Source organism: Alosa pseudoharengus, unplaced genomic scaffold (assembly GCF_046254945.1).
Source record: "Alosa pseudoharengus isolate Yale_2024_CS ecotype anadromous, Long Island Sound unplaced genomic scaffold, YU_APseudo_1.1 YU_APseudo_1.1_scf_23, whole genome shotgun sequence".
NCBI lineage: Eukaryota > Metazoa > Chordata > Actinopteri > Clupeiformes > Clupeidae > Alosa > Alosa pseudoharengus.
The window spans coordinates 33,053,758-33,080,671 of NW_027468685.1; the positions used below are offsets into that span (position 1 = coordinate 33,053,758).

The 26,914-nt window shown below is 39.7% G+C and overlaps 1 protein-coding gene across 1 annotated transcript in view; it reads right to left on the bottom strand.

Annotated features, from left to right (window-relative positions):
- Window positions 1-1,863: 1,863 nt before the first annotated feature.
- Window positions 1,864-26,914, bottom strand: part of ammecr1 (AMMECR nuclear protein 1) — an 84,437-nt gene continuing 59,386 nt past the window's right edge. The window contains exons 4-6 of the mRNA XM_076302399.1: window positions 16,388-16,478; window positions 16,213-16,309; window positions 1,864-5,752 (exon numbers count right to left, since the gene is read on the bottom strand). Of these exons, the coding sequence (XP_076158514.1) occupies window positions 5,638-5,752; window positions 16,213-16,309; window positions 16,388-16,478 (303 nt within the window). The 3' untranslated portion in view covers window positions 1,864-5,637. The remainder of the gene's footprint in view (window positions 5,753-16,212; window positions 16,310-16,387; window positions 16,479-26,914) is intronic.

Here is a 26,914-nt window from a genome sequence, read left to right on the forward strand (position 1 = left end):
AAACTGTCAGAATGACTCTGTTATGTACTGTCAAGGTGCTACAGTAGCTGGAATATTGCTTTTTCTTTCAGGCGGTTATGTAAATCCCTGGAAATGGCCACATTTCAGATGTGAAAGTCCCTAAAATGGCCACTGAAACACATCAGAGGCCCACTCCCAGGTGTTGTGAAGATAAATATCTAAGGAAATGTTTGTACAATGAAGTATGACCCCTTCCATTTTTGTGTGGAAATGCTCAGCTGGTTCAACCTCCACGTTCTTCTTCTTTGCCTGTCTTTTCGGCATGTTTTCTGCTTTCTTCTTCTTCAAAAGATCCAAATGATCCTTGAATTTACCCTTGGGGATCAATAAAGTATCTATCTATCTATCTAACTGTAAAAATTGCAACTATTCCTCTGACGAGCCGGTCGTACTAGTAAGCTATTGTTACGCACAACGAAGGTGGACTCAATTTCCCAGAGTTCCCCTCACCGGAGGTGGTTGTACCATACGTCATTCGAAAGGTCTACTCGTTGGCTACAAGACGATCTTTGAACCATCCTCGTAGCTTGTCATAGGCCAGAGCTATTGTCAATCAAAGCTAACTTATCCATTAGGCAGCTCGCATGGCTATCATGCTTCTAACACGTGTTTCTCGACAACGGTACGTCACACAAAGTTGTCACTGGTGTCTACGTACTCAGGAGAGCTTCCTGAACACGCTGAGTGGTGTGAATCCCGGTGATACATAGGATAAGCATACGAACGATGTGGTTTTCTGTCAGAGAAAAGTTATCGTTTGTTTTTTTACAAACTAAACGGTACTGTTTGGGTGGAATTATGCATCTTCTAAACGTAATGTCGACAAAACACGGTGGATATTCGGATTCTCGTGCTTCTTGTGAACAGTATGACACCAAGCATGTTGGGGTAGCCTGAAGCCCGGGATGTACACAAAGGCTGTAATGTGAGGAGACACGGTGGTGGTGGGGGCATTTGGAAACGTGACTAGTGATACAAATTGTAGGTTTTAGCCGTTCGGGATGGGTTTCATTCAGTCGACACGGATCTCAAATGAATCCTGAGGCTCATGGCTTTCCAATGGTGTATGCCATGACTATGTAGCTAGCACAATGACTCGGCTACGATATACTTTACATTGAGATTAGTGATTGAACGAGTGATTTGGGTCGATACCGACCCTGTGCTATGCAGAACAGGTTAAAGTCACTATTGTGATCGGCGGGATCGAACAGGTTTAAGGTCACATTGATTGATCAAGATGTGAATATCAATGAAGGGCATATCTACAAGAGGAACTGTGATGTACTGCAACACAGATTTTCTACTTCTAATGCATAAAAACACCTTACTTCCAACATATAGTTCTCAACGAAAAGCAAGCTCAGATCCAATGAATTTAATAGCAATAGCTGACAAGTGATCCACACAAATGAAAATCTCACAACTCATTGTTTATTTTTTATTGAATAAATGAGTTGAAAGGTAACAATAGTATTTAAAACTACATCATTGCCATAGTCACATACGCCCCCATCCAAGCATGAGAATTCATCCCCACCAGTGCCCCCCCCCCCCCCCATTTAGGATCCGGTATTTTGTTCCATACTATTACATTAAATGCCCAATTCAACGGTCACCACACCAACAACTGGGGAAGGGGAGGATAATCAACAGGTCATTTGTCATCCATTACTAACAGCTCAGAGAGAGAAAACCAAAAAAAAAACTATGGGTATACAAGGCTATACCTGACAACCCCAATTCAAGCAATCCATTTAGTACATGGAGCATTCCATAGTCAGCATTTCTACGTTGCAGAAAATAGAAAACCACTAAATAATTTAGAAACTAGATCCAAAATATTTTCAAAAAGTTTTTTTTATGATGTATAAAACAGTCATGTTGTCTTTTTTCCTCCTTTTTACAGTGTTTTTTTTCTACAAATTGTTTTCATTAAACATGTTACTGTTCATATTCATTGTGTCATTATCAGTCATTTCTACTATTCTACTACTGTTCATCTATCAGTGCGATTGTATACTGGTGCAGCTACTGGGTCCAGAGTAAAGAAAAGAGGCTTTTTATTTTGATGGCATTAAAAAATAAAGATGAATGTTTCTTTTGTATAAAGTATAACTGCTGGTCTTTAGGAAAACACATTAAGAAAAAAAAAACAATTCTAAGAGGCACGCTATGGGGTATTTAAACACAAAAATAAACAAAAACACTGAAAAAGCATTACATTGACCGTATGTCTGGTCAAGGTACTTCCAGATAACAATATTTTATTTAACAGAGTTTGCAAACTGAAAAGGAAAAAAAATGAAATAAAATGAAAATAAAGACAAAAAACACATTAGAAATTGTACAAAATTGGTAAAAAAAGAAGACAAAAATAGACATTTTCTTGCAGGAGTGCTTGGAAGGACAAGGTGGCAGGTCTGAAGAGCAGCATTTGGACATGGCTGGAGGCGTCTTTGGTTCAGGTGAACAAAGGTGAAGTGAGCCTACACATTTCCAAATGGATACTGTACTGGAGGGAACAGTAGCATGGTATGGTGGGGTGTGTGTGTGTGTGTGACACTAATCCAAATACGTATATTTTCTAAAAGGAAGTTACAGTTCCTTTTCAACTGATCTCGGTCCAGGGAAATGCCAATGACATAATTTTTTTTTTTTACTGGGCAGAAAAGGGAGCGTACTATTACTGTAGCCTACAAATATGTTAAAACATTTCCGTAAAGCATTTTGCTTGAAGTCCCAAATGGAGTGTAAACAAATCTAAACATGCACTGAACTGAAACTAGCCTGTCATGGGAGGTACATGTACTAGGCAGTGGAGCAGTAACCATAGTTCCAAATAATAATGTTCTACACACGTAATCTATCTTTTTGCATAGTATTTGTCCTGTGAGAATAGTTGTGATGACAAAATGTTAAAGCGGGAGGGGTTGCAGAAAGCAAACTAACGTGACAAACATTTTATTGTCATGTGGTTGGGATGTGTGTGTGTGTGTGTGTGGGGGGGGGGGGGGGGTACTCTAACACACTAGATGAATGGCATATGTCCTCTACCCCCAAGCCATGAAACAGGGATGGTGATGAGCATGGGTTAGACTTGTGACTCCATGTCCTTTCAAACCTGCAGGTTCATTGTATTTAATCTTGGTTACACTGGTGTGAAACAAAAAACCCCTGCAAAATGTGTGTGCATATGAAGAATCAATAATGATCTATTGATATGATCGGTGAGTCCGCATGACCAGTCATGTTTATTTTGACCGCCCCAAAATGAGGCCTAATAGCACCATTTTATGTTCCTTTTGTTTCTCTTATTTAGTGTCTAGCAGCACAATATGCCATGGATGAACAGATGTTCATGTTCATACATGCAACAGAAAAGTATTGCATATGTGAATACATTTACTCCTGTATGCACATACATAACTCACTAGACTTTGCAGCAGCAAAGAAAGTATTCAGTTTGTGTTGTACTCATCAGAGGACCAGAAAAAAAGGCATTTACATGACTTAGATGACATACAACAAACACCACAAAATGTGAAATTTGAGCTATTTTAGCAGCCTCCAAGTCACAATTCCCAAATGGCATTACAGCGTAATAAAAATTATTGTATTTCGATATACTAAAGCTGGCTCGAACATCTCCCATATCTACGGAAATGAAAAAATTGAGCTAACGCTGCTGGGCATAATATCAGAAAAAAAAAAAAGGTCAAAACAATCAAGTGTATCACTTCAATGTGTGGAAAATGGTGATCTATGCCTGGAAATCTTAAAAATATAGAGAGAAGAGGTAAAGTCGGGCTGCCAATTTACTGGTTCATGTGTGTCAAGTAATTCATTTTTAAGGCAACACAACTGAAATCAGGGTCATCTCTGGGAGTAATAGGGTAACTGTGGATGGAACACCAAAAGCCCTTAATATTGTGCACAATGGAGGAAACAACAATGTCCTTATAGTGACATGTAGAAGCCTCATCACAATTGAGCACCTCTAAAAATGTCAGTTTCTTCTCCAGAAAACAGTACCGATAAGTACTTATGTGGGGGGGGGGGGTCACAACACAGTATGACTTACAAGATTATTCTTGGACATTAAAGTAGTACTAATCCTGTGATTTTCTCAGACAAGCCTGCAGCCCCAGCCCCCGCCCCCACCCCCCGCACTGCAACAGCAAAGTGCAAAGCACTTCACCTGGGTTTAAAAAGATAAAAAGGAGTTCATAAATCACTTGTGTGGCCTCACATGATTGCACCAAACTGCAACACACATAGCTGCAACTTGTGAATCATGTGAACAAAAGCCATTAAATACAACCTTTAAGTCTGAAAAATTATCTTCTCTTTACCAGCCCCATTGGTCTATTGTGAGTGTTCTTAAAATGATTTTCTCTAAATATTCACTCATTAAATAGTATGTTACAGTTTATTTGTTTTTGTAGATAGATGTAAACATTATTCACACCATGATGGTGCACTCGAGAGGCTACAACCACAATATATCAAGACTTTACAAAACCGTCACAAAATGTGACCCAAACCAAGACTGCTAACATAACCAACAAATGTCACGCAAGGATAAGACTCATAGTAAATGGCAGATACAATCAGAAATACCAGCTTTGCCTTCAAGGGAAAAACCTTGACTACACAGCCATTAGCCAAAAAATTCAGGTAAACAGAGTGGTGCCTAGATGTCAAAACTGAAGGGGAAAAAAAGACACCCAGAACCTACTCTGCATGCAGTAAGAAAATTAATATGGCTTATAGTCTTTTCTATGGCATGTCCCTGTGGTTTGAATTTATATTCAGAAAAAAAAAACAATCCTCAAAAACTTGCACAAAAGGGGAGCGATACAACTCAGCTTAAGATAATTCAGTCAAGTGAAGAACAATAGCGTCTAATATCCAGAATTATAATGTTGGGAAGTATCTTAGCCAATTTTCAGTACTTTAATAATAGTCAAAGCTTTCCAAAAACTAAACAAAGAGAAGCAGACCCTTGTATAATAACTACAAGATGTACAAGAGGTCATGAGGCAAACAACTGAAACACATCCACAACCATTAAAACCCACCAAAATTCATGATGTTCCACTGATTTCAGGAGAAAAAAACTTGGGTTATAGATCATGAATGTTTACATGTACCCGACACACATGGCAACACTCGGGGAGAAAAAAAGTTTAAAGAGAACAAAATAAAATAAAATAAAATAAAAGAAGAACAAATACTTACATTTTGCATACCCAGAATAAAACTAATCAAAATTTGGGGCTATCACCTCCATTCACAAAATCTAAACCTGATAAGGGGTCATTATTTCTCCACTTTCTCCTCCTTTAATTCACAAAAGGGTAACGGAAATATATGCTGCAAAAACTAAAATACATGAAAGGAAAAATAGGAATTTTTGCTTCTTTAGTAAATCAATATTAGACTTAATTTGCCAACCCCGTTGCCATGAGCCATCAAAAAGATGGTCTGCACAGCAACGGAAACTATCATCATAAAATGGTACAGTAGTAAAGATAGCTAGACCATGAGGGGGCGGGCTCTCCTGGGAAGAGGTCTGCTGAGAGGTCCAGTGACTGGTCATGCGGCTCGGTGTCAGGAATAATGGTTGTAGGGTGGAAGAGGGTGCCCAATGCCATTCTGGTAGTGATGGTGTTGGCGATGAGCAATATATTCTGCGTAGCTCATAGTCATCTTTTCACTACGATACCTGCATGGAGGAAAAAGAGAAGGTGGACATAACCATGGTTTAACAAAAACCTATTATATTACACTGGACTCTCACCTCCGCGACTACTAAACTAGTCCCTTCTGATGAGCATCCTTTTCATGTTTCAGCACTGGATCTTTCACCATATTGGATCTTCTGCCATATTGGATTTTATTGAAAGCGAAACTTAACTGTCACAGATCAGTGAACTGCACCTGAGCAAGCACACTTTGCAGTACATTGACATTGACTTATTTGCGGCGGCCCACCACAATATCAACATTGACCACCACACAATGATTTTCCAGGTTGTACTAAAATTTGTGCTTAAATCTAGTTAGCATCATAACCACTCTGTGCTAATTTGTTAAAAACTGTTGCATTCAAGTTAATTCTGCAAACCTGCCACCACAAATATAATTCAATTCTGTGGGAAACATTGTCCTCAGAAATAATGTTCTAGATAGCCTAGGCATACTGGATAGCTAATAAATAAGTTAACTACGCTGGTCGGAGTTTTTAGTTTCCTCATATGCTTTTTTGTAACATTAAATGTAACTGATATTTTTTCTTCTCAGTCTTGGAAAATGCATTTCATAATCCAATGGGACTGAATGGGCAAATGTGTTAATGGTAATGTTCACATTTGTCTAATGTTATCCACTTGCACAGGTAGAAGACAAGCTGTAACATTACAGCGTACAGGAGAACTACAATGTGTGGCGCAATAGCACTTGGGAGTACTTCGACCTAGCGTAGTAATATTAATTAACACCTAATTGTAGATCCCAGCCATGCTTTCCGCCGTTTGCGTCGAAGCGGAATTCTATGAAACCTTCTGCTTGTTATCACAACCCTTCACAATGCATGTACAATCTAATTTACCACTACCTGCTACTTTGCTAAGTCAGCTCAAACTAACGCCAGAAGGGCAGGTTGTCTCTATTTACGGAAATGACTGTGTGTGTGCCTCGGAGGGGGAGGGGGAGGCTGAGGGGTCGGCTGAACTCTGTGGTGAATAGGATCTACAATTAGGTGTTAACCCTTAGAACCCGATTGACGCAAAGTGCGTCAAAAAAACACACCCCTTCTTCTGTTACATTGCTCCGGAACGGTTCATCGCAGCGAGATGAAACCTTTATTGCACGACAGAGCAGAAGTGGGGCTTTCCAACGAGACTACACACTTGTCTGTACGATCAAGTATGAAAATAAAAAAAAATCATGAAATTAAATCAAATTGCATCATATTTACAGTCTATACTTCTCTGCGTTCACCTGCACACACATTACTCTAGTTTGAATTACTCGCGAACCCGTGATCGCATCGATATGGCAAGCATATCAGATGAAAGAGGGGGCACAGGGCTATCCATTGGTACCATGTTTATCGATCCTTCGGGCTTATAAAACTAGACGAAGTGACTGCAAAATAATAACGTCATGTACACAAACCAACGCTGCACACTCATTACTCTCGTTTGAATTACTCGCGGACCCGTGATCGCATAGATATGCCACACATGTCAGATGAAAGAGGAGACTCAGAGCTATCATTTGATACCAAGTACATCCTTCTGGGTTATAAAACAGACGAAGTGACAGCAAAATAATAACTTCATATAGCTGGACTTACCCCGCGTTTTTGTCTGTTCTTGTGGCAAAGCATGTTTATAATCCAATGCTATCATGTGTTTCTCTATGGCAAAGCATGTTCATATTCCGGTTTTGAGATCCTAGCAAATTCCTGCATGGCATCCAATTCAAGGCATACATTGCATCCCAATTTGTTCAACAAATAAACACCTTTTTTGCCTTTACTTTGTTCATGGCAATGCAGTAAAAAGTTGAGAATTATTATGACAGCATACACACAGGCACGCAGGCTAACACGTAACCTCGGGTCAAGTCAGGTCAGATCAGTTTGTGTCACAGATAGGGCTGGGCGATATGGACCAAAACTGATATCCCGATATTTTGGGGCTGATTGGCGATATACGATATCGATACGATATTGATATTTCAAACAGAAAGAGCGAAGTGCTTCATATATTCACTCAACACAACAATTATGACAACACAGCCAGTTTTAATTATATTAATTTCAGACTGCTCTAACAAAGCTGTGCAAAAAAGTGTAAACAATAACATAGGCCTACAATAGGCATAGGCTACAGTTGCTCTGATAAAGCTGCGCAAATAACAAAAGACCAAAAGTTGACCCTGACTGACAACGCAGGCCTACATTGTACTGCAATTTGCAATAGGCTATTTTGGGCACAACAATATTGAAAAAACCTGCAGTTTTGTCACACAATGCAGTTTTTTTTTACCTGTAAGGGTTTGATAGTCTACATTTGCTTGTCATCTAGGCCCTATGATGGCCTAGACATGTTGCTATCAACAACAAAAAAAGTTTTAAAAAATTAGGCTACTTAAACAACGTAACTGAGTCACTCATCAAGAGTGTGATAGACGCTACCGTCGTTTTGTATGCGTTCATTTTTGCATGTTCCGGTTCGTAAGAAAAATCCCTATGCACGATTGAATGGGGTTTCAGGAATCATAAAAAATGATGCCCTAACTGCTCGCGAGTCGCGTGCATATCCTCTTAATAAAATCAGCGTTTAGGTCGTCTCCCTGAGGACTTTAGATCTGCTACTGTCACTAAACGCAAGCATTCATCAGTGTATTTAAATTAGCTAGGTGTACCAAAAATGACATTTTACCGTGAGTCGAAGAGCTGTAGCTGCTAAACAGTGTTGTAACTTAAATCTGCGTGTACAAAACCGCTTGGAGCTCCAGTGGAATTTTGATTTCGAGAACGAGAATTCTCGGTCTAGCCGTTGATGTGCCGACGGAATAGGCATCAGCACCAACCTCTGATCAAGGTAAACAAAATCTGACTCAGTGTCCGTCGTGTTTGAAAGTTTGTAGTGCTGCGAGGGAGAACGTGCACACGCAAGGGGCGCAGTTGAGCAGAGCTGCGGCTATCTGAATGGTCTGAACACAGAAGAGCAAGTGGCTTTGATAAAATGGCCCATTATTTGACATAATACCGGTATTACGATATTGTCTCAACTACATATCGTTTTCAAAAATATATCGGTCGTAGTCGTAATACCGATATATCGCCCAGCCCTAGTCACAGATATGGAGCTCAGAAAGGTCACTATAAAAAATGGCATTTATTTCCGTAAATCACACAGCAAATATTTCTGTAAATTGCTCAGCCCCAGAGTATCCCTCTAACATGGCAATTATATTGCCCGATTCAGGACAGTCTGCCCTACAACCACATGAAATGCATGTAGAGCTGTGAGCTGGCTGTGGTGAGATACATGTCGAAATATAAGAATTTTTATAATACACTTTTTATATTTTAATTCTTTAAAAATCAAAATAAAATCAATGCTAGTATTAATACATGAAATGATGGCAGATCTGAATAGCATAGACTCTCCTGAAAAAAACAATATAGGTGTGTGGCACTTACAATGACCAGAATAAATCCTTATGAATAAAGGTAGTGAAAATGCCCTAAAAACAGCTTAGGGTTCTAAGGGTTAATTAATATTACTACGCTAGGTCGAAGTACTCCCAAGTGCTATTGTACCACACATTGTAGTTCTCCTGTTTATTCGCTTGAAAAATCGCCACGTTTCATGTTGTGTGACCTTACACATTTTTATCAACTACTCGTGCAACTGTATTTAAGTAGGGAAAACGTGGATGTGTTTGATTACTGCTATCTTCCTCCCTCTATGGCTACGTCTGAGCCCGCTAGCAAAGCAACATGCTAACACATTCGCGCCGCGCACCAGAGCGTTTGAGTGCATGTACAGACATGGGAGAGGTATGACTCAACTCGTGAAAGTTAAGGTAAGAACATATATTACTACTGACATTGGATGGCGTGTTCCTTTAACATTTATTTAATGTAAACCAGTAGCATACGGTGAGTTTTTGTTGCACCAGAGCGCAGCATCAATTTCCCATCATCCAACTAGCTTCTCTTCAAGAAAATGTCACAATAGTTAATCCTCAGTGATTCCACAAGGGTGTTTATACCTTTTCCAATGAGAGCTATTGCGAGGTAATTAGTCATTTTTTCTCTTTATAATTTTGTTTAATGGTTGCTGCTCCGTGGTTCATTTTAGCAAAAGAATCAAACATACATATTTCAATTCATTGGCGCTGGAGAATGACAGTGGTGCATTCATTGTTTTTCAAAAAGCACAGGCAGAAGGCATGATTTTCAATAACACACCTGCAGCTTCCTGCACACTCGTTAGTCTGTTCCATTGTATGTTTTTCAAATGCTAAGAAGCCGCCTTGTATAAAATAAATCAACAAAAGTTCGGAATGTAGGAGCAGGTATCTAAAGCCTTCGTTCTCTGCGACACAATACAGCCTCATGTCTTTGCATATAAAAAAAAAATGCAATGGCCTTGCAAAGTGCGACAACTTTTGAGTGAAAACCGTTGTCAGTGATGTGGCCGGCTTGGAAGCCTGTGCTCTCGCCTTTAATACCATAGCGCCTTTTCAGGTGTGCCGATAGATTTGACGTAGCCGCAGTATCTTCTCTCACACTGACAGTCTTTCTCTTTGCAAACGGCAACATCTCTTACCACTGCTTCATACGGTACCATCACTCTTGAAAGTCAGACTCAACAAAACAATAATGTGTGAAATGTAAGTAACAAATGCGTCTGAAGTGGTGTGAAGTAGAAGTGAAGTAGAAGACAATAATGAGGTTAGAGCCACCCGCAGCTTAGGAGTAGGTAGTGCACTTACATCGGAGCCATAGACAGAAAAAGAAAGGTCGGAGCTGATGCTGAAAATAGATAGGCGAACAAACAGGCGGCAAAATAAACACATTAATCGATACTCTTGCGGACGCATCGATGCATTGAATTGTCGGCTGCATAATCGATGCATCGATACGAATCGATTAATATTTACACCCCTATCATAAATAAATAAATGTTCTTCATTAAAATACAGGGTGCATAAGTATTCATACCCCTATGTTATATTCCCATAAAAGCAGGCAGATATATATTTTTAAAGGCCAGTTATTTTATGGATCCAGGGTACTATACATCCTGATAAAGTTCCCTTGGGCTTTGGAATTAAAATAGCCCAAATCACATACCCTTCAACATACCTAGAGATTAAGATGGTTTTATTTCAGTTAGCCTAATATAATAGCTGGTTTGATTTGCATTGAGAGATGATCTTATGGAAAGTACCCCATGCCAATCGTGAGAAAGTTTGGAATGGAAAGTTTGGTGTATGTAAGTGCTTCTGAAGTCATGCAGGAAAAACAGAGCGTTCCAACGGTACTACACATGATATGTTTCGGATCAAGGTCGCGATAGCATGTGTTAGAGTGCTAACTTTTGGTGAAATTAGGAGAAATATACAGGCGCGATTAGACAAAATGTAATGAAGTAAACACCTAAATGTGTACATCGGACTTTGTTGTTGTAGTAGTGTGAAAGAATGCATCCTAAGGTAACAAACTATCCCAAAATCTCAACATTGACCAGTGCAAATGCAAAAGCAATGTTTTCACCTTCCGTGTCTCACCTTAAGGCTTGTCCACACCAAATCCAATTTTTCGGAAGAATTATTCATATTTATTTATATTATGCAGGTTATTAAACACATTAAACTAAAACTTTCGGAACAGTCTTCTTTTGATGTGAAATTTTGCATGCGAAAAAGAGCTCAAATCAGCCGGGTTGAACGAACGAAGTAGAACGATAAGCAGAAAAAGCTGATCTTGCTGCCCGTAGTCTCGTTAATAGGCCTATATGCCAAAGTCACAAAGAGTTAATGTTACGTCCCAGGTGTTCAATAGTGCGAACTCTACCACAGATAGCTTTTCCCACTTCTTACCACCTTCCCATCATTTCGCACACAACTGAAAAAAGAATGAAATCAGTGAACAGAGAACTTCTCGCTGCACAGATGTGCATGAAAAGAAAAATTACATTCATTCACGGATCACGTGCATCACGTTAGTCTACAAATAGGCCATTTAGGCATTTGAACCCATAGGATGCAGTGCATGATAATATAGCCCATCATACTTTTAATATAGGCTATGCTGCTGACAACGGCTTTACAGGGTATCTGCACATTTTCCAAGTGCAAATTTAAAGACTTTTAAGACCTTTTCAAGACATCTAAATGAAAAAATTAAGACTATACCACGGCAAAAAGATACATACGACAACTTAAAACTGTTTTATGCAATAGTTTTTTTTCCTACTAATTTTAACCCCCACCCCATTTTGGATGTCTACAGAAGTTACCAAATATTTTTTGACGAAAGAAAAATAATTGTGTGTGAATTACCTTCCCAGCTATAAATGCCCAATTTTAGGGTTTGGGCTGCTTGCTTTTGAAGCTGGTTGTACATATTTGGTTGTGCTTACTGGCTGAGGCGGACTGTTCTTCACCTGTGTCTGTAGTAGCCTAGGCTACTTGCCAAAGACATGTGCACTGGACTGGATTCCCCGATGCTGCTTCCGAGCAAAGATTCTAGATACCCAGCGCAACTCCAAAAAGGAGGACAAATAAGCGTCCGGCTTGAGGCTGCGCCGGACAGGGCTTTTAAAATCTATATGTCAGGCCTAAATTCGAACGTATGGCCAACCTATCGCTAACTGGCTTACCAACTCTTTCTCCCGCTCACGTAGGCTACCTCAGGCCTCGGCTACACAACGAAAACGTCAGGCATATTTGTACATACTGTATTATTACAGTTTTCACACCTTTAACCACACCCGTGAAAAATATCTTCACTCTGCAACCACTACACTTCCTCCCGTAGCCTTATAGTCACTTACAATTGCGTTTTAAATTCACAAAACGGGATGGAGACATTTCACTCGCTCTCTTGCACTCGCTGGCGGTCCCATACGCAAATTGAATACATCCCTTTCGAAAATTCAAGAAATCCCAGACAATTTAAGACTTGTTTAGGCCTTAAAACCTGAAAGTTGTATTTAAGACTTTTTAAAAGACTTTTTAAGGATCCGCGGGAACCCTGCTTTATGTCCAGGGTTCCCACCATTTTAAATTTGGGCTCAGGTTGCCAAGCGCAAGAGAAGTCTCACCGCAGGCTGATGCCCTGGCATGCGTTAACGTTGCTTTATGCTTTACAACTGAAATAATGTGTAACTCTGTAGGCTAAACTCTATGGACCTTATAAAGATAGTAACTGGTATCGTTTATTAGTTTTTGCTGTGTGTTGATCATTACCATTGCAAGCTGATCAATGTTAACCACTTGTTGCAGCAGTGGTTAAAATTGCAATACTCATTTCTATATCAGTCTCTGATGTTAGGCTATGCCCTCTGCTCCTTAGCAGATTAACATGACTTTTGACGTGGTTTCGTGAGTTGCACATAATATAGTCTATGCCATTTTTGTGGCGTGTAGGCATACAACATCTTGGCATGCAACATTTTAATTAGGTCTACTCTACAAGTTGTTACAACAGTCCGCCCAAATTGCAGAACTTGTGTCCAATATGCGGGAGCAAAGGGTGGTTGTGTGTGTGTGTGTTGTGAAGTGGGGTGGATGGGTGCACTGGTGGGACCAACCAATTGTGTTCCGTGATTCGACTGCACTGGCCTATATCATAATAGCTCAACTAGCATAGACAAGGGATGGGAAGGATAAGCTTTCATTTCCCCAGCACCTCTCAAACCAAAATGCACTCCATGAATGAACTAATCTACTTTAAATCTCAATGATTTTTTGAGCTCTCCCTGTTCTCTCTTATAGCGGGCATAGCTTACCCAAAACTTGGCATCTCTTTCTTGGCTACATTTAACTATAAACAACTCCACAATTCACTCAGAAGCCAATAGGCTATAGCTTACTGAAAGTTGCTGCGTGAATCTGTGTGACGTGAGCAAGAAATAGAATGCGAAATATTAAAAATAATCACATCAGACTCGGTGTGTACACACTGCGCAAATTTCGCATTTTCGCACCGGAATTTCATGTCATATCTGGTGTGGACAGGCCTTTAGACTGTGAAAAGTTTGTTTTTGATCTCAACTTTGTGAGCAGCGGAGTTGGCTACTTTCATTCTATAAAGTTGTACAGCAAGTGGGCTAAGCAAGAATTCTTGGAATTTAAAAAAAAAAAATGTAGACTTGCGATACATATACACAGTTAAGAACAAAATTATTCATACCCCTGGCAAATATTGATTTAATGCTGATTTTCTCTTTATCAACATGTTTATTCAGACTAAAAATGACACCGTCACATGCCAAAAGTTTGTAAGACAATGTGGGAGAAACATGAAATAATAAAAAAAAACGTTTTTTGTAGAAGTGTAGAAGTTTCGTACCATTCAGGGCATTGTTAGTGGGGTAATTTACGAGATAAAAGTTGGTTCCATTCCGCCTGCAGAAAGTCATTTGTTTCTGACAGCGCTACTCGACCAGGGTTCGACCTAGGGGAAACGGGTTCTGGGAGGGTGTTTGGCTCGGGGTCATGGTGCAAAGGACCCTAGGGTGAAATTACTCCGAACCATCGCTTTAAAGTAGGCTACTCACGTTCCTCAATCTATGTCTGACCCCGCAGCCTCTGCATGGGTTGTAGCCTACCATCTGAGGGAGTTCTCCCCTCCCAAAGAATTGGTTGGGTCCATATAGGCCGTCTTTTCACAAAGTTCTCTCAGAAAGGCCTACAAATAGCCGGGCCGGACCTACCGTAACGATAAGCGTCAGGGAGGATGGATGGTATAAAGAGGCCAAGAGGGACTGAAAAGGCCAGGTAAAAAAAGAAAGGAAGGCATTGGAGGAGGATGTTGCCAAATGTGCCAAGCTTCCAGATTTCTTTAAAGACAGACACTGGCAACTGGTAAGAGAAATAGCAATGATTAGAAACGTAATTATTGGGTATTGCATTGGTTCCCAAAGATTTTATTTGGGTCGCCAGCACAATGTATGTTTTGTAATTAGGCCTAGCTTATACCATTTAACCAGGAAAGCTATCAGTTTTCTATTAGGATAGTTTGTTTACCACAGTCACGGCCCTAGAATAGCTCTGAAACGGGGCGAACGCGTTGCAGAGGGGACAGCGTGCATCTCACTTTCAATGTTTTTCAACCCGGGGGACCTGGTGACCTTCTCAAGTAAACAGTAACACTAAAGCAAGAGGCTACACTGAGATTCTGGAGGAAAAGATCAGGCAGTGTGCCAAGAGACCTGCCCCAATAGGCATCATTGGACCATTAAACCATACAATGATCCAAAACATCCAGCCAAACAAGGCAAGAAATGGTTAACAGAGAACAATGTCAACATTTTAGAGAGGCCCAGCCAGAGTCCAGACCTCAATCAGTCAAAAAAGTTAGCACAAGGCCAAAGTGATGGCAAATAATCGTTCCTGCCTCAAAACTCTGCTAAAAAGGTGCAGTCTACAATCATTGTGGAGACATTGGAGAGGCTTGGTAGGTATTATAAAAACCATTTTGAGAGCTTTGATGGCAAATAAAGATGTTTCCATTGATTATTTAAAAAGGGTATGAATAATTTTGGCCATTTTTCATGCTAGCACCACATTTTTCATGCTAGCACCACATTTAAAAGTGACTAAGATTTCCGGTAATTTTCCTATTTAAAACTTGTCTGTTCTTGTTTGGAAATCTTAGTCACTTTTAAACGTGATGCTAGCAGGCGAGATGCTAATGGACTAATTCGATTCAATGATCTATGCTAAGCTGGAGCTAAAAGTGGTATCGCCAGACTCAGAACGGCTGGATGAACTGGAGAAAGTAAAAATCAATTTTTTAACTCAAGGGGAGGAGGGAAATGAGTGTAATTCACCAAAAGGTGGAATATCCCTTTAATCTCTATTGTATTCACAACCATACTCTACCTGCACTTGGTATTTAATGCTTCTTTGTACTTCTGGTTGGATGTCAACTGCATTTCATTAGCTCTGTAGTCTGCTAAATGACAATAAAGTTGAATCTAATCTAATCTAATCAATTAAGGCTGAGCCATAATTTGTTGGAAATTCTTACTGAACCATTAGCTGCTTCTCTGACAGGAATCCAGACAGCTTGGTTGTTTCATAAAAGGGAAAAAGACAGTATCGGATTGGTATCGGCAGATACTCAAGGTTAAGGTATCTTCATCGGGCACAAAAAAGTGTCATCATGCAATCCTTACTTGTGAGGGAGCTAAAAATGAACTTCTAGCCACTTCTTGTTACTTTAAGCTGTAACTGTGGAAAAAAGTAGCGACATTGGAAAAAAATTGCATTTTAATACCATCTGTTCAATCATTCAGTCCCCTAAGGGCAGGGGGAGCCTTTGCTTGCTTGGAAGGTCATTCCGAAAAATGGGCTGAATTTGTATAACAAAATTGTCTTCAGAATTAGCAAATACTGAACTGAAATACAATAAGCTTCTCTTACCTGGTCAATTTAATGCTCTTCCTGAAGTCATTTGTGATGGGAGCTTTATAACCTCCCTTGCGAAGTAAGGAATCTATGGTCTGAATGTGGTCCCATCCTGAACAGAGAGAAAAAATATATATGTTAAACAGGAGAGAAATGCACATTTAAAGAAAAAAATAAAAGGTTTACTTACCTTGTTCTTTTGCAACCTCCGGAAGATAGGTGGCTGTGCGTTTTGATCCTTTTTCATTGAAAAATTCTATCCTAATGCCATGCACACCAACCTGTAAGGAAGAATGTGTCATTGTAGGATGGTGCAGAATTGTAGGATGGTGCAGAAAGACTTAGTTTCACCAAGCTATTGCTGGGTGGGGTTAGAGGAACATTGTATAAATTTCTGTCCCATGATCTGGACATGCATTGGCTGCAAAAATTCAACGGGATACAGGTTAATTGGATTTATGTATGAGATGGTATTCATAATTTAAAAGCTAAAATAATAGATATTGCATATATTTTTGCCTGAGATATTCAAAATGAGTATCAATATCCATGAATTCTGGTAGACAAGTCAAGTTCAAAATATTTTGTGCTTGAAAACATGCCTTGATGAATTTTCCTCCAGCTGCAGTCAAGTCAAGTCAAGTCAAGTCAAGTTTATTTATACAGCGCATTTCATACAGAGGTAATTCAATGTGCTTTACATAAACAAAACCAAACAATAATAACAAATAAAAGTATAGAAGGGAAATATAGTCAAAGAATAGTTAAAAGGTAAAGATCATAATAAAAAGAAAACATAAAACACAAGGTAAAATCATTTACAAATAAAGAATAATTAGTCAGCAAAAACAAAGGCAAAAGTAGTAAAAAAGTAATAAAAGACAAGGTAGAATAATTATCAAGGCAGATTCAGAATTTGTAACTCGGCACAGTTAGCAGAAAGCATCTGATAACAGTTTGGTCTTAAGTCCAGATTTAAAACTGGCTACAGTTGGGGCCTTTTTGATGTCATTCGAAAGTTGGTTCCACAGCTGAGCCGCATAGCAGCTAAAAGCTGCTTCACCATGTTTAGTTCTAACAGTAGGTTTTACTAGCAGGTTTTTCACCTGGGACCTGAGAGGACGAGAAGGTGTGTACTGCTGAAGCATGTCTGACAGGTATTTAGGTCCTGCTCCATTTACTAATTTATTCAACAAGCAATAGTGCTTTAAAGTCAATTCTGTGACTTACTGGAAGCCAGTGCAAGGACTTAAGAATTGGAGTAATGTGGTCAGTTCTTTTAGTTTTTGTTAGAATCCTAGCTGCTGCATTTTGTATCACCTGAAGCTGTTTAATAGTCTTTTTAGGAAGGCCTGTGAACAGTCCATTGCAGTAATCAACCCTGCTGGAGATAAATGCATGAATGAGTTTTTCTAAGTCATGTTTTGACATCAGCCCTCTGAGTTTGGCAATATTTTGAGGTGGTAAAAAGCTGATTTAGTTATCGCTTTCATGTGGCTGTTGAAATTTAGATCAGTCAATTAATACACCAAGATTTTTAACAGTATCCTTTGCCGTCAACCCTTTTGTGTCAAGGAGAGTGGCAACCCTAAGCCTTTCCTCCTTTTTACCAAATATAATTACTTCAGTTTTTTCTTTGTTCAGCTGAAGAAAATTGAGACATCCAGGTGTTGATTTTATCTATACACTGACACATAGATTCAAGAGGACCATAGTCGTTTGGTGACAGAGCTAAGTAAATTTGTGTGTAATCTGCATTGCTATGATATGAAATCAAATTATTTTGGATGACTTGTCCAAGTGGGAGCATATAGAGGTTGAATAATAGTGGCCCCAAGATCGACCCCTGGGGAACACCACAGGTCTAGGATGTTGGTGTTGAGGTACAGTTTCCGATGGCAACAAAGAAGCTCCTTTCTTGTAGATTTTAGCCAGCTGATAACTATGCCTGTAAATCCAACCCAGTGTTCTAGTCTGTGTAGTAAAATATTGTGATCAACAGTGTCAAATGCTGAGAGAAAGGAGAGTATGCAGAAATTAAAAACATTGAGAATTTAAACTTGATTGTTTTTTTTTTACTTAACAAGCCTTCCATAATTTAGAGCAGTGCTGCACACTGTCTTGTAGAATAAAATTGGCTACATTCTAGCGCACATATCAACAACAAATATAGCCGCAAGCAGCGATTAACGGGGTCTAAGCAGTATGGCCGAATTGGCTGAAGTGGCTCCTGGAGGAAAATGGTTGAACTATTTGAGAGGTTCAACAGGTGGGAAAAGTACCTGCAGTTTAGGAAAAATTTGTAAATGTGAGAATAAGCACACCAGATTTAACATGTTGAAGTTCTTTAGATATTAACATGGGTTTTTATGAAGATCAGCCCTTTACACTGGCATTAATGGCATATATTGACTCTTGAAATTTAATTCACTGTTAATGGCCATTTTGGAGAGCGAGCCAATTGGCACAAATGTAGCCAAATAAGGTCAGAACTCATTGTACCAAATTTGACATTTAAATAATACAGTTCTTGAGATATTGACATGGAGCACATGTAGTGTACTATTGGTATAATTTCCCAAAATGCAGTATGAATCCAAAGAATGTTGTGGTGATTTTGTATTACTCTCCTTTCTCCCTTATCAGAAGAAAAAACCTAAGTAAATTTTGTCGGCATGGTCTGTAGATGTTGTTATGGAGAATATATGGAGATTAGGATGAACAGCTTTGGAGGATATAGATTAGTTTCACCACAGACTTTTTTAGAATGGTGGTAAGATTTGGAGTTGTGTTTTAATCAGGAGCATCCAGAATCAGAGGAAAACTTTCTTTTAATTCCATGAACTTGAATTATGACCTAAAACGTAAATGTACTTATTGCAGCGCCCCAGAGTTATGGGTAATTACAGTTAGGGTACGTTCAGACTAAGCGTCTTTTTTCGCAGCTGCTTTTACATTATAATCCTATGGAGTAGTTTAAAATGCGACCGCAGCAGTCTTTTTCTGCAGCTCAGAAGTTAAGAAATATTCAACTTCTAGCGGAAAAACTCCATACGTCATGCTGTCTTTTTTACAGCTGACCAATCACAAGCGGATTACTGAGACCTGTGGTTTCCCATGACAAGTAAAAAATGGAGAAGGTGACAGAACACCGGTCGAGAGACCCGTGTCTGAGCAATTTTTTCTTCCGCGATATTTTGTATCCACACGTAACGTTAGTCACTTTGCCTAACGCTTCTGGCTACTTTTTGGAACAAGAGCGCTGGTAGATTTTTTTCCAAACTGGAAAAGCGGTCTGACTCTGCATAACTTCTTTTGTCAGAAAAATACAGTAAGTCTGAACGTAACCTTATGCAAGATCCCGGCATGACTAGGAAGCTACCTAGTACCCACCAGGTTTGGTGACGGTAGGACTTTTTTGCCTGTTCATTTGAATGGAACTTGCAGCGGAATTTGCAAACTTCCGTAGCATTCTGAAGAGCCGTTTAACAGGGTAATTGTACTTGCAAAATAGGCATGAAAAGCAGTGTTAATTTCGTTAACGAAAAATATGACAAAAAATGTTCATTAACAACCTTTTTTCCATGACTAATACGAGACGTTGATGAGCTAAAAATAGATATTTGATAATAAAAACTATGAGGAAATGTAGGTTTCGTTTTCGTTGACGAGAGGAGAAAGGACTAAAATGTTAGTGGTGTGCTACTGGACATTCAAAATGCATGTGAGGGAGTTCTCCTCTCCCAAAGAGTTGGTTGGGTCCATATAGCCCATCTTTTCCTAAAAGAAAGGCCTACCAATAGCCGGGCCGGCCCTACCGTAACGATAAGCGTCAGGGAGGATGGATGGTATAAAGAGGCCAAGAGGGACTGAACAGGCCAGGTAAAAAAAAGAAAGGAAGGCATTGGAGGAGGATGTTGCCAAATGTGCCAAGCTTCCAGATTTTTTTTGGAGACAGACACTGTCAACTGGTAAGAGAAAAAGTAATGACTAGCAACGTAATTATTGGGTATTACATTGGTTCCCAAAGACACAATGTATGTTGTGGTATAGACCTAGCTTATACCATTTAACCAGGAAAGCTTTCAGTTTTTTATTAGGATAGTTTGTTTACCACTGTCACGGCCCTAGAATAGCTCTGAAACAGGGTGAACGCGTTGCAGAGGGGACAGCGTGCATCTCACTCGCAAAATGAAACATTTCTGTGGGGCGCCTGCTATGGACCTCGCAGTTGCAAAATACAAGGGACATGAATCAGCACAAACATTAACGGACAGCTGCTTCCGTTGACCGATTAAAATCTAGTTACCATGCTGTCAACTAAGCCAGACGTGTACCGGGCATGGCTTTTCAATTTGCGTCATATGCTGTAGATAGTTTCGATTGTAGATGCAGATGCTTTAAAGTTAACAGCAGCCTCCTCACATTCCTTATTATTTCGCATTTAAAACGCTCAACAGTGCATTATATTAGGCTACAGTTTAAATGGACATTTTAAAAGCTATAGCCTATTTCCTCTCGTTTTCCACCTCGCAAACTCTACTAGGCTACAGTAAAAGCGCATTATCTTTTGGCTATTGCGCAAAAGCTTCTTGTTCTGATATTTATTCATTTCACATTCTTACGACAACATAGCTTGTCAGAGCATCAATATACAGCCTTAGTACAAGGCCTACAAACAAGCAAACGTTTAACTCCAGAGAAAAATTCGGATTCAACTTTCCAAAGAAACCTCCAGAAATAGGCTACAATATAACGACTTGAGTTATTTGCTATGTTTACATCGGAATTAACGGTGTTATGGATCCATTTGTCTGCAATGCAACGTAGCCTATACATCTCTTTAGATATACAGGAACAGCTTACTATGTTGAAGAGTGGCGATTGCATAGCATGCAAAAATATCCCCAAACTCTGCATTAAAACGTTATCTTTTAGGTAACTTTTGTTAAGGTTTCTTTTCTATCCGCCATGTCTATGTTCAATATGTTGTAGTCATCCATCCATTAAAGAATAATACAGATATATATTCTATTCTATATATATATATATATATTTATTTGTTGGTTTACATCTCAAAGCACTGGCATAACCTCAGTACCCGAGGGAGCGGTAACACATTCTTAGTAGCCAACAAAGTTTTACATTCACTTAACTTGAGTCAAAATAAAAGTCCCATTTGTTTACACATGCGCACAACGAACTCTTGCACATTTTGGCATACAAAAGTCAGTAGCATAATATAAAAAACTAAATGGCCCCAGCCGTGGCGCCAACTGGCACATTAAAGGCATAAAAAGCCCAAAAAATATATACTTTAAAAAACAAAAATATAAAAAACAAAATAATAGTAAGCAACATAACATAATATACATTTTATGATTAATGAGAACATATAACTCAAAAACTTTCCACGCTGATGGTGCTCAAAATGCAACACAACTGTGTTCAAAGCAGGATGAGGAAAACCTGAGGTTGTGTGTTTGTACAAAACTGAATTTCATAGCTTTGCAAATATTTAACATTGCTTCATGTGTAATTGAGATTGCAGAGTTGTGGGAAACTGAGTCAGTGAGTCACCAATCCCTGTAATAGTAGTGGGCCAGACCTATTACGTATCTAGATATGGCACTGTAGAATGGTTGGGGGGGGCATAGAAAAGTTTGAGAACCTGTGGCCTAAAACAATATTGGTGGTTGCATGTTAGATCTGAAGTGAAATGGGTCGTGATGGTCTGTCATTTTTAAAAAGGGGGTCCGCAGAAAAAAGTTTGGGAAACACATTGGACGTTAGCGTTGTCAACCTATTCACAAGCAACTTATTAAATTAATTAAATTATTAATCTTTTTGCATCATCCAACATTGCGATTCATAGTCTTTGCTAATAAATTGTAGCCTCTGAGCAGTAGATCAGCCAGTCCCTGATGATGATTAGCCCGAAATTAGCGAGGAGGCAATGAGGGACAAGTAGAGAGGATAAAAGAGAAAACAATATGAATTAAAATTATTTAATGTAAGAAAGATCAGTATGACAGCAGTAATCTACATGATCCAACCTATATGCTTTGTTCAGAAGTGAGTGTGGTAAAGAAGTAGCCTACATCACCAAACGCCAATATGATAGCCTACCCACGCTGAAAAACATGTAAACATTAGTTCAATATGCCGCTGTGGAAGAGTGGAATACATTTCAACTTATCAACCTATACCTATATTTTTTGTTAACTTCTCAGTTTAAGTAAATTATTATATAACCTTTATACATTTGTTGAACCATGGTACTGTACTAATAAAAACTACTGGATAGTAAGAACTGAACCATTGCTTAATTTATCCAATTTCCACCACCATGGAAAAAGTGGGCTGGTCTTGGGCCTGAAACTCCCGGGCTGAAAAGTGGCCCCACTCTGGCCCTGAATGTTGCTTTACGTAATTTTCAACACTTCATACAACCCGTCACCTTCATTTCAATTTCCGATACCTGTATTAGCCTAATTGAATTAGTTTAAAAAGAGAAAACATTTTGACTAAAAGTAATGACTAAAAGTTGACTAAACTGTAAGGATTTTTCGTCGACTAAAACTAGACTAAAACTACGAAGGAAAACAATGACTAAAATGTGACTTAATCTAATAACCAACATAAAGACTAAAACTAAATCTAAAATAGCCGCCAAAATTAACACTGATGAAAAGCATTGTTCAGTTTTGGCTGGTACAAAATAAATCTGGCCGGTAATTTTTTCATCTACCAACAATTTGTCTAGTAGGGCAAAAAGTTAACTTCAACCCCTGTCAAAGGGTTTTTTGATATAGTATGCAAATCAGCCCATATTTAATATACAGTGCATACGTAACGTATTCACAGCGCTTCACTTTTTCCACATTTCGTTATGTTACAGCCTTATTCCAACATGGATTCAATTAATTTTACCAAAATTCTACACACAATACCCCAGAATGACGACATGAAAATACATTAAAAACAAGTTTTTTTTTTTTTAAATGTTTACAAATTTATCAGAAATAAAGAATGAAAATGCAATATATACATAAGTATTCACAGCTCGATACTTTGTTGGGGCACCTTTAGCAGATATTACAACCAGTCTTTTGGAATATAAGGCCACAAGCTTGGCACACCTATCTTTGGCCAGTTTTGCCCATTCCTCTTTACAGAACCTCTCGAGCTCCATCAGGTTGGATGGGGAGCGTCGGTGCAGCCATTTTCAGATCACTCCAGATATGTTCAATGGGATTCAAGTCTGGGCTCTGGCTGGGCCACTCTAGGACATTCACAGACTTGTCCTGAAGCCACTCCTTCGATATCTTGGCTGTGTGCTTACGGCTCATTTGTTGCGTGCGTTGCAGTGCTGGAGACGCATCCCGTTCACTTTACATGAGCTTACGTCATCCGTTGCCGAACTAAATGGTCCGTTGCGTCGCGTTGCTCCCGTCGCTCGCTTTGAGAAGTTCAGCTGTTGCTGCTCCGACGAACGGCACCGGCCAATCAAATCAAGCCAATCGAAGGACGGCACCAGCCAATCAAATTACGGTTATACTTCAAGTCATTTGCACAGCTACCGTCGGGAACACCCACTGGCATGCGTTGACGGAACACAACTGTGTGTAGAAGCCCTTAGGGTCGTCGTCTTGTTGAAAGATGAACCATCACCCCAGTCTGACCTGTTTTTATTCGGATTATTTAATATTTTACTATTTTATTCCTGATTATTTTTCTTCAATTATTGTAGATGTGTTAATTTAGCTGTACATTTAACTGTACTTTTTTATTTAAACGGTTTATTTTGTTTTTCCACACTTTTATTGCGTTTTATGAGTTCTACCTGCGCTGTTTTTTCGCCTGGTGATCAGCTGTTTTTTTTCCCCTGCCGATTGCCATCAGCAAGGCCTTCACTGCTATTAGACTTGCTGTCTGCTTGTGTGGTGGAAGCTGTGCTGGATTCGAGCTTGCTAGTGTCTCTCTCCTTTTTTATCCTGAATACGCTGGGTTCATAGTCGGTTGACTGTCCAGCTGCTGGTTTAGTCGGTTGACTGACCAGCCGGAGATTGAGGCTTCGTGCTAGCTAGGTGATTAAATTGCACACTTTGGACTGGCTGATGCATCAAGCCGTGTCGGAGTTTGTGTTTTGGCTATGGGGGGCTTTCAGTACACACCCCTTGAACTTCGACAGTTCGCCTCCACCGACACCATCAACATCGAGGTGCTCCACCTTTGCCGGGCAGCGGGGACCCTCCGGCGGAAACGCTACTTGCACAGAGGCGCACGTCGCTCTATCATCCGTGCGACAGACGAAAGCATCCCTCCATCATCTCCATGATTTCTTGCCTAATCAACGCTGTTTTCCAGAGCAGTCCGCTCCCGCAAACAACTCGCTCCCTACAGTGTCAGTGGAGAATCTACAGCGACCAACAACGCAGCGAGAATCTGTCTCTCGCATCTTGGACAACTTCGATGGAGCTGCTGAGAATGTCACATCACCATGTCAGACTGCGCCTGAACCGCCGCAAGACCTTCATTCGAAGGTAAAAGTTCTCACAGCTGGTTCACCGCAGGAAGTTCTGCAGCATGCGCAAGACCCTCCTCCCATCAAATTTGCGTTATTGAACGCACAATCTATTTCGCACAACGCACAATCTTTCATTTTAAACGACCGCTTCACGTCTCATCACCTGGACTTTTTGTTTATAACGTCTTGGCTCAGCGGTAATGACGTCATTCCACTTTGTGAACTCTGCCCTCCTCACTGCAGCTTCATGAATTCCCCTAGGGCTACTGGTCGTGGAGGTGGTCTGGTCAGGTCACTGTTTATAATAACAACTTTAAATGTAGAATTGTACAAATTGATATGTTCTCCACTTTTGAGGTACAGCTTGTAAAGATAAATGCCACCCTCCTCTGTGCATTAGTTTACCGACCACCAAAAATTAAGCTTAATTGTAATTTCATTCAAGAATTTGCTGATCTACTATTAGTGTTGCACGGTGTATCGATACTAAAAAGGTATCACGATGCCTTCACGCAAAAAACGATACGATTTCCGACGTTTTTAGAATCGATACTTTATTAAAATTAACGTTCTGTGTCTGCGTGAACTGCTGCTCTCACTGCTCCTTGCACGCATCTAGGCAAGTGGGCGTGTCAAGCAGGCAGCTCTGAGTGAGTGAGTGCGCAGCCAACGTCAACATACAGTAGTTCTTTGCCGACCGTCCGCCTTGTGGATAAAACAAAAGGTGAAGTGAAATCTGCAACTATTTCAGATACATCGTGAATAGTGAAGGCAAGCCATCAGGTACACAGAGGCCCGTTTGTGAAATATGTTTCAAAGTCATTTAAAAGCAGTAAGCTAGCCTACGCATGGCTAAACACCTCGCAGACATATCCCAACATTTTTGTTCAAAGAACGACAGGTTAACGAATATGCTATAGAAAACACGACTACATGGTTAGTGCCAAGTGAAACGAGTACGGTTCTCTGGGATAAAGCGAACCTTCCTTCATCAATGAATTTTGACGAGACACGAGCTGTAATCATTTTGACGAGACATAACGAGCTGTAATCATAGGGTGCTAACGTGATGAAAGCGCAATGTTCACGCCAGAATAACATTACCATAACTTGTAAACAATCTATTTCATGTTCGGTCAGTACTACTGGTAATATTTGTCATGGCATGTAGAATGCAATTTGTTCAATAAGTATTACCCAGATGTAGAATAGGCTACCCGAAATGCGCTAATTAAAGCCCACAGCATATAATACCACTAAAGCGTGTAGAGTCCTAATAATAATAGCGGGTTATTGTTACGTGGTAGCAAATCATGTTATCAAAGAAATAGACGTAGGCTAATGTAGGAATGCACACAGACATATTGCAACAGGTAATGCTGTAGGCCTATCTGACGAAGACCTGAATGTTTGGAACGTCGTACTTGTACACTGGGCGCAAAGAAGACTATCCTCACATTTTTCCCTTTGCAACTGTCAAAGAAATCCCATGAACACGGGAAGGCCTACGGAAGCCTTTACTGTACATCAGATGGCCTAAAGATTAGGCCCCTCTGCATAGCATTCAGTGATTTGCATGCAGTAATTTCAACACTGACCTTGATCTAGCCTAGTTTGGCTATTTAAAGCTACTTTATTGGCAAAACACAACACAATGTAATGAACTATAACAAAAAATAAAGGACTTAATCACACAAAGTAGGCCTACTATTTTACTGACTATAAAAATAATAATTATGTAGGAAGTTTAGAACCCAGAATTGACCTGCACACTACAAAAGTGCACCGAATTCAACACAAATGACTCAATACACTTGGAGGAGGCATGAGTCCTTTTTTTTTCAGATATCTTAGGATTTCGCCGTAGTATCGTTTCAGTATCGAGCATCGTGATATTTATGGCAGGTATCGTATCGAAGTCATAATTTTGGTATCGTGACAACACTATCTACTATCTTTTATGGCCTCTCGCTCTGACAATTTCATGATTTTAGGGGATTTTAACATTCACATCTGTTGCCCATCAAAACCTTTGGTTAAGGACTTTTTATGCCTTGTGGACTCTTTCAATCTTGTGCAATCTGTTATGGCCCCGACGCATCAGAAAGGCCACACATTAGACCTAGTATTGTCTTATGGTTTCAATGTTTCCAACTTAGAAATTATGGATGTTGGGGTCTCTGATCA